Source organism: Physeter macrocephalus, unplaced genomic scaffold (assembly GCF_002837175.3).
Source record: "Physeter macrocephalus isolate SW-GA unplaced genomic scaffold, ASM283717v5 random_568, whole genome shotgun sequence".
Taxonomy (NCBI): domain Eukaryota; kingdom Metazoa; phylum Chordata; class Mammalia; order Artiodactyla; family Physeteridae; genus Physeter; species Physeter macrocephalus.
The window spans coordinates 20,362-32,009 of record NW_021145987.1 but is presented as its reverse complement, the minus strand read 5'-3'; the positions used below and the strand labels follow the sequence as shown (position 1 = coordinate 32,009).

Sequence of the window (11,648 nt, the reverse complement as noted above, 5' to 3'; positions counted from 1 at the left end):
TCTGGACCCTGTGCTCCGCAACAAGAGAGGCCGTGATAGTGAGAGGCCCGCGCACCGCGATGAAGAGTGGCCCCTGCTTGCCACAACTAGAGAAAGCCCTTGCACAGAAACGAAGACCCAACACAGCCAAAAATAAATAAGTTAATTAATTTTTAAAAAAAAAAAAGAAAGAAAGAGCCAGACTTCCAAATATCTTGGGGAAGAGGGCTTTGGGAGAGGGAGCAGAGAGTTCAAAGGCCCTGAAGTAGGTGTAAACTTGGTGGGTTCAAGGACGGAAGACCAGGGGCTTGGAGGCTGAGGAGCCACACCTATACCTCCTTGGCTCTGCATTTGGATGACTGCCTCCGCGCCATTTGCTGGTTTTGTTTGCAGGTGGATAGAACAGTGAGTGGAGGACACGGGATCTTATGTCTTTGAGGACTCCCAGGCAAATGAAGAACACAGTAGAGTTTTTAACACAATGAAGAACACAGTAGAGTTTTTAACACAATGTGGAGTTTTTAAGGACAAATGAATTAACACATAAGTTCATTCAGAAAATTTCAAATAAACAATAAACACCAGCTCTAGATTCCAGCTGTGACCTAATCACTGCCTCCCCAGTGCCTCCCTCACCTCACCACGAATTGAAGGTTCAGATAAATTCTGTAATTGTCATTTAAAATGTCTAAGAGAATATCACCAGTGGCTTAGATGTTCAGGAAGATGCCTTTTGGTAACCTTAATTCATGAAAGAACGAGTGAAAGGGATTGTTCCATTTGTTTCAAAAATTTCTAGCTTTATAAGAAGAACAACAATATTTGTAAATTAAATTGAAAACCTTGAGGAAAACTAGACTTTAACATTTGCAACTGTAATACATTGAATATTAATCACAAAAGAAGTATGTATTGAAAAGGATACATACTTTTCCCTATTCAAAAGACTCCCCCTTGCCCTTAGGCACTAAACATCTCAAATGATAGCAGAGAGGGTTTCCCAAAATAGTCAGTGATTTTAGTTCAGTTGGTCCTGACACAGAATAGAGGAGCAGGTCATTCTGGGTCATCATTTTTGGCCGCTCTTCCTTTCGCAGGCAGTCCTCCAGAATTAGCTTGCTCTGGTTGACATTTTGTCTTCCTCCTTACCCACAATTCACATTCCCCATGACACCAGCATGTGACTGAGACCTGCCTTTTTCCTGGGGGGACTTGCACCCTTAAACCAATGTGATATGACATAAACAGCAATGAAATAATGGGTGAGCATTTGGTAATGATTGAACCTTCTCTCCTGATGCTACACAGACCATAGAAGAATGATTTTCTCAAGTTTAGTAAAGGGAAACTAGTTGCTGTTAAAGAAAAAGATGATACTGGAGTATTTTTAGACTAGTTAGAATATAGCCATGAATATATTAAACCTGGAAATAATCTTCTGTTTCAAATGAGGTTTTTAAATAAGAATATTCGTGTGGATGGTTGATTAATAAATTACATATAAATAATATATAATCATTGTTTTAGACAATGATTATTTAGACAAACTACATGCATGATCTAATAATTTATATATCCCCCATATGACACCAAGACCTTATATAACATCACATACAAATTTAATGTCTTATATCTGGTTGGAGTCTTCTTGTCCGAGGAGAAAATTTGCCGAGTAAAAAATAACTGAGCAGGCCTTTCCAATGATGTCATGGCTTTACAAGTGAAGAAAACATGATGGCCTCCCACAGAAGCAGGACTGAAAAGAGAAAAAAATGTTGTCCTATAGAATTGGATTAGAAACCATAAATTAGAGTGACAATGTGATCTTCAAAATCTTTTGTCCAAGTATGTGCCTGTGAGAGGCAAAAGGAAGGTCCCTCTCCCTGTTGGCCCTGCAATGGTTATTATCCTATAGGACAGACAGTGAGGGACCCTGTTAATTTTAAGGGGGTAGGAACAGTCACATGTTAGGTTTGTTGTTAAAGCATCCCGATGCCACCAAGGCAGTGAAGAAACAGCCAATCTCATTCATGACTGGTGGGAGGTAAGATCACCCTGTAGCACCCATAGCCTGGTGATTTGTCTATTTTACATTACAACTTCATATATACCTTGACCCAGGAATCTTACTTCTTGGGAATTTGCCTTACAGATATAAGTTCAAAAGTGCAAAGTGACAACACTACATGCTTATTAACTGCAGCATTGATTGTAATAGCAAGAGATTGGAAACTATGAATATCCATCAGTAGGTGATCTGTTAAACTAGGATTCATCTACAGTGGAATATTATGCAGCTGCAAAAAAAGACTGAGGAAAATTTTTATGTCTTGAGATGGAAAGATCATCAAAATATAACAGAGCTGTAATTATATTTTTGTGTAAAATAGGGGAAAACAAAAATATATTTGCATTAAAAAAACTCTGGAAGAATATGTACATAGATACAAAACTTGTTACCTAAGAAGGGAGGATGGAAGTTAGATTCTTTTCACTGAATATTTTTATAGATGGTTCAATTTTTGAACAGTACAGTTTATTACCTACTCAAAAGATGTTTTTAAAACTCATTTTGTGGTGCAGCCTCTGTGGAAAATGGTATGGCAATTCCACAAAAAATTAAACAGGGAAATACCATCTATCAGCAAATCCACTTCTAGATATATACCCAAAAGAGGTGAAAGCAGGAACTCGAACATGTGTACTAGTAGTACACCCGTGTTCATAGCAGCATTATCCACAGTCGCCAAAAGATGGAAGGGACCCAAGTGTCTATCGAGAGATAAATGGATAAACAAAATGTGGTATATACATACAATCGAATATTATGTAGCCTTAAAAGGAAGGAATTCGGACGCATGCTACAACATGGAAGAACCTTGAAGACATTATGCTAAGTGAAATAAGCCAATCACAAAAGGACAAATATTGTATGGTTCATCTTATATGAGGTCCCTAGAGTAGTCAAATTCATAGAGACAGAGAGTAGAATGGTGGTTGCCAGGGGCTGGGAGAAAGATAGTTAGGGAGTTAATGTTCACTGGGTACAGAGTTGCAGCTGGGGAATATGAAAAAGTTCTAGAGATGGATGGTGGTGATGGTTGCCCAACAATGTGAATGTGTTTAAAGCCACAGAGCTGTGAACTTTAAAATGGTGAAAATGAACAACAAGGTCCTACTGTATAGCACAGGGAACTATATTCAATATCTTGTAATAAACCATAATGGAAAAGAATATGAAAAACAATCTATATCTAATATCTATATCTATCTATATTATCTTTGCTGTACACCAGAAGCTAACACAACATTGTATATCAACTATACTTCAATTTTTTTTAATGGTGAAAGTGGTAAATTTTATTATGTATGTCTTAAACAATTTTTAAAAACCCACTTTGTTACTAGGTAAAGGATAGATTAATCAATGAACAGGAGAGTGACGACAAAACGCCTTAGTGAATATCACACACAGGGAATTTCCCGTACAGGATTTCTTTATTTTTTCCGAAAGCGGGTCAGGCAAGGAAGTGCTTCGTGTGACCAAAACAGACACCTCGCCCAACGTGGGGATCGAACCCACGACCCTGAGATTAAGAGTCTCATGCTCTACCGACTGAGCTAGCCGGGCGCGTGTGCCGTTTTTTTTCAGTAATTCTTACTTCATGGGAGGATTCGGGCTGTATCTAGCTCCAGGTTTGAAGTTAGTTGGGATAAGATCTGGCCACTAAACACAAGATTTTTAGCAGCCCAAGAAACTCAAACTCTACCGATCGTGCTTCACTGACCGTCCCGCCCACTTTCGTCCGTTTTCTGCTTGCCCTTTTCTGCCAGCGACCTCGCCCTTTTCCATCCCTGGAAAACGTGCGGCTCAGTGCAGGGAAAAACTTCGCACGCTGATGCCATCGACGAGCTCACCCTGTGATTTTTCAGTCCGAAGTTTAAAGGCAGAGCCGCGTGCTTGGGCTTGTAGTGGGTGAAGGCCGCCGACTCCTCCCATCTGCGCAAACTCCACTCTTAGGGGTTTTCCTAGTGTTCCGCAAACACCCTGCGTTTCGAAACGTGGAAGGAGAGGAAGCAAAACGGTCACGCCCGTCCGCGCTGGAGATGCCGGGGATCGAACCCGGGGCCTCATACATGCAAAGCATGCGCTCTACCACTGAGCTACATCCCCACTGTCTCGGGCTGTCTTTTCCATGTTCCCTTAGTCCTTTATTGGCGAAAGGCAAGGGTGAACGGATGGCATCGCCAGTCGTGACAACCCAAACGCAGCAGAACTCGGCGGCCAGCGCCGGGAGCTGTTCCAGGGTCCTCTACTGATTCTAGGCGAGCGGACCTCTACCGAGGGTCGCCCGGGGGGAGCACAGGACCGGGATAAACCCTTGGAGGCAGCGGGGAAAAAGAAGGGAAAGTCATCCGGCACGATGCCCAAAATGAACTGTGAGCCGAAAAAAGGAAAGTTAAGACTGGGTGCAGGATGTTACTTTTGTTAAACAAAAAGAGGGGGGAGTGTAGCAAAATATGTAATATTTTATAAAGTAATTCAGAATTGCAAAGTTGATTGCTTGGGATTGTAAGGGGACTGGGGCGTAGGTGATGGGCAGATTTTTCACTGTTAACTGCTCTGTATATCTGAATTTTGAGCCACATTTAAATTAATTCAATCCAAGAAAAGTTTACCGAGCTCTACTGTGTACCAAGAACTGCTCTAGAAAACTGGAGGTTCAACCGTGAACAAAACTGACATAGTCCATTACATCTATCAGCTCGTATTCCAGAGGAGGTAGAGTGCTAGAGAGAAAACAGAGCCAGCGTTGAGGGAGAAAATGTAGTAATGTGTGATTTTGAGAAGGTGACTTTTGAAAAAAGGCTTGAAGGAGATGGGACCAGAGCCATGCAGGTATCTGAGGAAAGAGAGGTCCAAGTAAAGTTAACAGTCAGTTTAAAGGCCCTGAGGTAGGATCTTTCTCACATGTTATTGCAGGAATAGTAAGAAGGTCCATGTGGCAGGGGAGAGTGATAGGAGATGAGGGTGGAGAGGTTGTGTGCAGGGGATGGAGAGGAAGAATGGGTAGGGCCTTTAGACGATTGTGAAGACTTCGACTTTTACTCTGAGAGAGATAGGAGCCACAGGAGGATTTGAGCAAAGGAGAGCCCTTATCTGATTTAACATTTTAACAGGATTGTTCTCACAGCTGGATGGAGAAGATAGGGCAGGAGTGGGACAGAAGGGGAGAAAACTGTTGTGATCATCAAATTATAGGAGATGATGTGGTGGAGAGAGTGAGAGAGTGAGGAGATGCTGAGGACTGTGAGTGGGGCCTTTGCATTTCCCCTGTCTGGGGGAGCCTCAGAGGGCTCACCCCTTTGGGCCCGAGCACCTGGAGGGGTGGAGTTGTTAACTGGGATGGGGTGGGAAAGGCTGTGGGAGGAGCAGAGCAGAAGTGCATTGTGGAAACGGTGAGTGTGTGCCTCCCCCTTAGAATGCTGCATGTGGAGATGCTGCCCAGTGAGTTGGATGTGGGAGCCAGGCATCCTAGGAAGAGCTGGGCTGGGGATTTGTACTGTGGAGCAGGTAGAAGGTCTTTTAAGCAAGAAAGTGGAAGAGATCACAAGGAAGTGAGTATAGACAGAAGTTCAAGGGTTGAGCAAGGGCAGGGAGAGGAGGAGGAAACCACCGCGGTGGCCAGGAAGTGGGTAGGAGGCCATGGAGGTGGGAGGAGAGTCAGGGAGTACAGCATCCCGAAAGTCGCTGAGAAAGGGTGTCCGGAAGGAGGAAGCATCAGAGGAGAGGGGAGGTAAGGCCTGAGAAGGGGCCTGCTTTCACTTTTGGGTTAGGATCGCTGTGGTCACTGGTGACCTTGACAAGAGCAGTTTCTGAGGAGGTTGGGGAAGAAAATCTGCCCCAAGTGCCCTCCAGAGGGAGTGAGGTGAGAGAGGGTGTGAGCAAATAACACTGGCAGTTCTGGGCTGGGGTAGGGGGACTGTAGAAACGAGCTAGAGAAAAAAAGGATTGGGTTTTGGAGGGGTATAACACCGAATAAAGTGGGGGAATTGACTGTAAGTGTATTACTTGCTTAAAAAAACAAAAATAAAGAATAAACGGGGAGGCGGGGGGACACAATCGCGGGAGAGGTAGCTACAAAAGTGGATACAAGGCCACGCTTGGGGGTCGGGGGCAAGAGTCAGGTTCCAGACTCTAAATTTAGCTCAGCACAGGGCTGGACAAACTTGAGCTCCAGGAACCTGACACTGGTCCGGCGCCAGGCCCTCGGGCTGTGCTGGGTCGGCCTCGGGCGGCAACTGGGAGCGGCGCCCAGATGGGCGTGTGCTTCCACCTGTCCCGGCCCGTTTCCCAAGACTGAGTGGGTCAGGCTGGGGCGGCTAGACAGGCTCGCGTCAGGGCTGAGAGAAGGGAGAGACGGAGAGAAGGCGCCGCGGGACCCAGGAGGCCGCGGGCCAAGGCGGGATATTGAGGGGCCCAGAACGGGAGCGCAGAGCACTGGCCTGCACTGAGATCCCCTCGCCCTGTGCTGCCCAGTCAGCTATCAAAGCGCACCCTCCCCTCACGTTTCCCATCCTGGCGCACCCTCAGCTCAAGTCTCTGCCAGCAGGCGTCAGCCCCGCCTTTCTTCTTCCCGTGGGCGCTCGGAGGCCCGCCCCGGCCGCTGCGCTGGGAGCGGCGTACCGTAGGGTAGGGTAGCCTCTCCCGCGCCGCCCGACTTGGGTGAGCTGAGGGTGCGCATGGCGGCCGTGGGGCCGCGGACTGGCCCGGGCGCCGGGGCCGAGGCGCTGGCGCTGGCGGTAGAGCTGCAGGGCGAGGCGACCTGCTCCATCTGCCTGGAGCTCTTCCGGGAGCCTGTGTCCGTCGAGTGCGGCCACAGCTTCTGCCGCGCCTGCATCGCGCGCTGCTGGGAGCGTCCGGGCGCCGGGGCCACCGCCGCGTCCCACAAGTTGCCCTGCCCGCTGCCCTGCCCCCAGTGTCGCGAGCCCGCGCGCCCGGGCCAGCTGCGGCCCAACCGGCAGCTGGCCGCGGTGGCCACACTGCTGCGGCGCTTCAGCCTGCCAGCGGGCGCGCAGGGGGAACGCGGGCCTCCGGAGGCGGTGGCGGCCGGGTGCGCGCAGCACCGCGAACCGCTCAAGCTCTACTGCCAGGACGATGGACGTGCCATTTGCGTGGTGTGCGACCGCGCCCGCGAGCACCGCGCTCACGCCGTGTTACCCCTGGACGAGGCGGTGCAGGAGGCCAAGGTGAGCGCCGTCCCCACCCCTGCGCGCCCCCGGGACCCCCAGTCCCCGTTCTGCGTTCCCGCGCAGGCAGGAAGGCCCAGGTGACCCCCTGCTTCTTTTCCCTTATACCATGCTGCGCAGCATTGGCTTCGGGACTGAGCGTGGCTCTCCCTCTGTCACCCCCGGCACCACCAATACCACCTTCCCAAACCCCTCGCGTTTCCCTTTGGGCCCCTACTGGACCGCCTGCACGATGCCCCACAGATTTGGAGATTTTCTTTCTGTCGGTACCTGGCTTTGAGCGGTTTCTACGTCACACCCACACATTCGCTACCCCCACTCTCAGCCCTTTCCCTGGGCATAGCTCTGTTCGATGTTCTCACCTTCTGTGGCCGAGTGGGACGACTTTCCCAAGAGGTCGGGGTAAGGGGGTGGGTGGTTCCAGGGCTGAGTAGAGAGCCAAGAGTCATCTGGGATTCTGGCACCTCCCTTTCCTGCCAACTTGCTAGGGTGTGCGCGGAGGCCTCTGGCACAGTCCCCAGTCTTTCTTTGCTCTTATCCTGCTCCAACTCTCCCACCCAGAGGGCTTTCTGATGGTGGTGAGAGCAGAAGACAGGACTAGGCAGGTTGGGCTGTTGGATGGCTTGATTTCAGTCTGCATTGTGCACAGATGGTCTTGAGGACGGGAGACCCTGAGGCCTTTGGAGTCACCCAGCAGCTGTCCTGTACCCTTACGTGCAACCTGTGCAGGCTGTAGCCATCCCGACGTCCAGAGGTGGCTTCAACCCTGCCGCCTCCTCCTCAATGAACAGGGCCTTCCCTTTCTCCTGAGTGGCTTCAGGAAGGCACATGTGGGAGTTGCCAGAATCCTCTCCCCACAATGTCCTCCTTCTCACTCTTCCGCAGGAGCTCCTAGAGTCCAGGCTGAAGGTCTTGAAGAAGGATCTGGAGGATTATGAGGCATTTCGTTCCACCGAAGAGAAGGAGAGCAAGGAGCTCCTGGTGAGCATGGCAACCCCCAGGTTGGCTCCCCTGGGTGACAACAGAGGGCCACCCACTACTCAGTCTAGGCGTGTGTGGCTTTGGAGTGTGTGCCTGTGGAACAGCAGAGGTGGATTTTAGAAATATAATGAGATGCATATTATATAGGGTGACCGTGTAATTTATTATATAACCAGAGCTTTGGAGAGTGAAAGGGAGGGCTAAAATAATTATTTTAGAACAGCTGGCTTGACATGGAACTGTCCAGGTGAATCAGGATGTATAGTCCCCCTAATATTATGTAATACCCCAGGTAGGGTCTGTGGAGCATCTTGTAATTGAACACATTAATATTTCCATAGAGGGCTTCCCTGGTGGCGCAGTGGTTGCGCGTCCGTCTGCCGATGCAGAGGAACCGGGTTCGCGCCCCGGTCTGGGAGGATCCCACATGCCGCGGAGCGGCTGGGCCCGTGGGCCATGGCCGCTGAGCCTGCGCGTCCGGAGCCTGTGCTCCGCAACGGGAGAGGCCACAACAGAGGGAGGCCCGCATACCCCAAAAAAAAAAAAAAAAAAAAAAAAAAAATTTCTATAGAGAAACATATGAATATTCATACTAAGTGGGAGCCTTCTGTCAGTCTATGGCATATTTTACCACTAAAGGAATTATGAAAAAAACTTTTTTTCATTTTTAGAGTTTTTTAGATTTTGAAATCGAGGCTAGGGGAGAGGGGTTGGGGGGATGGGGGAGGGGATGGCAGAGCTGCTCCCCACCCAGCAGAGGGCAGGAGGTTCTGGGACTTGGGTTTTCAGCAGCCGATTGTGCTTGCATCCCCCTGCCCAGCGCTTGGGGTGATATTTTGTCTTCCTTGAAGTGGAACAGGAAAGTGAATGGGGTTCATTTTGGTTAAGGTGGGCAAATGTGGGTCACTGTCATTTTCTATCTCGAAAATTCAGTTCCTAGCTCAAAAAATTGGGGTTAAGAGAATGAAAGGATCCACTAAGGCCTGTTAGGGAAGGGCTCTTAAGTTCTGGAGTTGGAAAATGGAGGGAGAGGAACCTGAGGGCCGCCCCCACTTAAGGGAAGGAGGTGTGGGGTGAAGGGGAGGACCCTGTGTACAGGTGCTCCAGGGTCCTTTCCTGATCCTGAACTGCATCTGGTACACCTGCATCCCATGCACATCTCAGGTATTCTCTTCTGAACATTCACTTCCCTCCACAAGGAAGGGCTCACCCCTCACCCCTCCAGATCTCCACCCTGCTCTGCTGGAAAAAAAGAGTAAGCATGTGGCTCTTTGGCCATTGCTGTACATCCAGGATCCAGAGGGCCTTCTCCAGTTTGGGCAGCTTCATGGTATCTGGCCCCACACCCCATGACATTGCTTAGCACTTTCTACTCTGTCCTACACCCACCCAGCCAACCCCCCTCTGACCCACACATCCTTTATGATTACAAAATACCTGCTTAATGAGACAACCATTGCTGCTATGAGAACAAGGAGAATGAATATTTTTATTTGAAAATGCTCTTGCCATTTAGAGGAGTAGTTCTCAACCGGTGGCAATTTTGGGCCCCAGGGGACATTTGGCAATGTCTGGAGATATTTTTGGTTGTCAGCACTGGGGCACAGGTGCTACTGGTGTTTACCGGTAGAGGCCAGGGTACTGCTTAAACATCCTGCAAGGCATAGGACGGCCCTCCACCACAAATAATTATCTTGCCCCAAATGTCAATAGCGCCGAGGTTGGAAACCCCGATTTAGAGTATTTTGTTCAATATTGTCCCACTCGTGTTATTTCCTTGGGAGACCATATGCTGTAATTGCAGGAAGCTTGGACTCTGGTGTCAGACTCCCTGGATTAGAATCCTGACTTCCCACTTCCTGCTAACGCACCTCTCTGTTTTGGTCTTCTCATTTGTAAATCAGGATGAGCGTGTACCCGCGTCACTGGGTGGTTGTCAGCATTGAGGGAGTTAACACCTGTAAAGTTTCCTGTGCTGTTGCTGCCTGCTTGCCCAACATCCTGAAGACTGGGGAGCAGTGAACTGAACCCAGGTCTCCTGACTTCAGAACCCACTTATAGTCTCCTCTTCCAGCCACCCCCTTCTCCCTTAGAGTTGTTAGGGAAGAGGAACTTTGACAGTGGAGCTTGTCCTGGAGGGATGGAATCCTTCTCACTGGCCACCAGAGGCCTCACTTGTTATATCATGCAGAGTCCCTCCCAGGTGTTCCCATAAAGAATCAAGAGGATCAGGAGAGAGAGTCTGTGTCTGAAAACACAGGGGTGAAAATCCTGTGGATAGTGGTAATGGAAAGAATAGAATATAAAGCTTGCACCCAGCATACTCTTACTTAGGTCGTTGTGGGTGTGCTGTTACCTCTGATCACTGGCATTGATTTTCCTTCCTTCTTTCTACTTTTCTGCATTTCCAGGTTTTGGATTATGAACATGTGTTGCCTTTACAATTGCTAAACAGAAAAAGTGCTTTTTAAAATGAAGTAAAGTGAAGAGTGAAAGTTGGAGGGGTGACAAATGTTAAAGTACAAAATTCAAATGAGTAAAATTTAAAGATCTTATTGGCTTTATCCAGTGGTTCGTAAATCAGCCAACATCCCATCTTGCAGAAAGAAAGAAGTTCTCAAGAGCTATACAAGGCAAGAGACTTTACAGGCAGAGGAAGCAGGAACAAGGAAGTTGTACTAGGCAAAAAAGTGGGTTGGCCACAGAGGCTCAGGAGTAGAATAGTTGTTTTGACGGTTAAGAAGGCTTTTCATTGGCCCAACAGCATGGGCTCCCACTCACCAAGAATGATCTAGCAGCTGCTGCTGCCCCATGTTCAGCCTGGCAGCAACAGAACCACTGCAGAGGCCTGATATAACATCATCCTTGAAGGAAACCAGTTACTTGGTAGCAGATGGATTGCACCGGACCTCTCCCACCCTGGAAGGGACAGCATTTTATCTTGGCTGGAACTGACACATTTCTGAGTAAGAGTTGTCTTTTCTGCCTGCAGAGCCCAAGCCAGCACTACTAAGGACTTATAGACTGTTTGATTCATCAACATGATTTATGATCCCAAAGTAGTTTGGGTGTCTGATTAGAGAGGGAATTTAAACATAAGAAGTGCTGTGAAGGTAGAAGTATTTTAAATTTATTTCCAATCTTGCAGTTTTGATATCCTATTAGTACATGTTTTTAATGCTGTGAATATGCTTCTTTAAATGTGAGACCTGCCATCATCTCTCCATGTAGATACTTGCCTCACCCTTGCAGCCTAACAATGAATTAGGGTACTTTGTCGGCCTGCTTGTCTGACAGCCAGTGACATCATTGATTTACTTTAAGTTTCTTTTTTTTTTTTTTTTTTGTTTGTTTGTTTGTTTTTTTTGCGGTACGCGGGCCTCTCACTGTTGTGGCCTCTCCCGTTGCGGAGCACAGGCTCCGGACGCGCAGGCTCA

At 48.3% G+C, this 11,648-nt stretch overlaps 1 protein-coding gene and 2 non-coding genes across 9 annotated transcripts in view; 1 reads left to right on the top strand and 2 right to left on the bottom strand.

Annotated features, from left to right (window-relative positions):
* Positions 1 to 3,537: 3,537 nt before the first annotated feature.
* TRNAK-CUU (transfer RNA lysine (anticodon CUU)) lies at positions 3,538 to 3,610 on the bottom strand. Its single transcript has one exon. It is a non-coding gene; the product is annotated as a tRNA-Lys (tRNA).
* A 471-nt stretch (positions 3,611 to 4,081) lies between these two features.
* TRNAA-UGC (transfer RNA alanine (anticodon UGC)) lies at positions 4,082 to 4,153 on the bottom strand. The gene has a single exon. It is a non-coding gene; the product is annotated as a tRNA-Ala (tRNA).
* Positions 4,154 to 6,161: 2,008 nt separating this feature from the next.
* Positions 6,162 to 11,648, top strand: part of TRIM7 (tripartite motif containing 7) — a 12,463-nt gene continuing 6,976 nt past the window's right edge. The window contains exons 1-3 of one of the 7 annotated variants that reach the window (XM_055083251.1): positions 6,162 to 7,230; positions 8,116 to 8,211; positions 8,553 to 8,766. In XM_055083251.1, the coding sequence (XP_054939226.1) occupies positions 6,724 to 7,230; positions 8,116 to 8,211; positions 8,553 to 8,678 (729 nt within the window). In that variant the 5' untranslated portion in view covers positions 6,162 to 6,723 and the 3' untranslated portion in view covers positions 8,679 to 8,766. Of the gene's footprint in view, positions 7,231 to 8,115; positions 8,212 to 8,552; positions 8,767 to 10,622; positions 11,636 to 11,648 lie in introns of those variants that run through there. The other 6 variants (XM_007117567.4, XR_008616759.1, XM_028486131.2 and 3 more) reach the window with 6 other exon arrangements.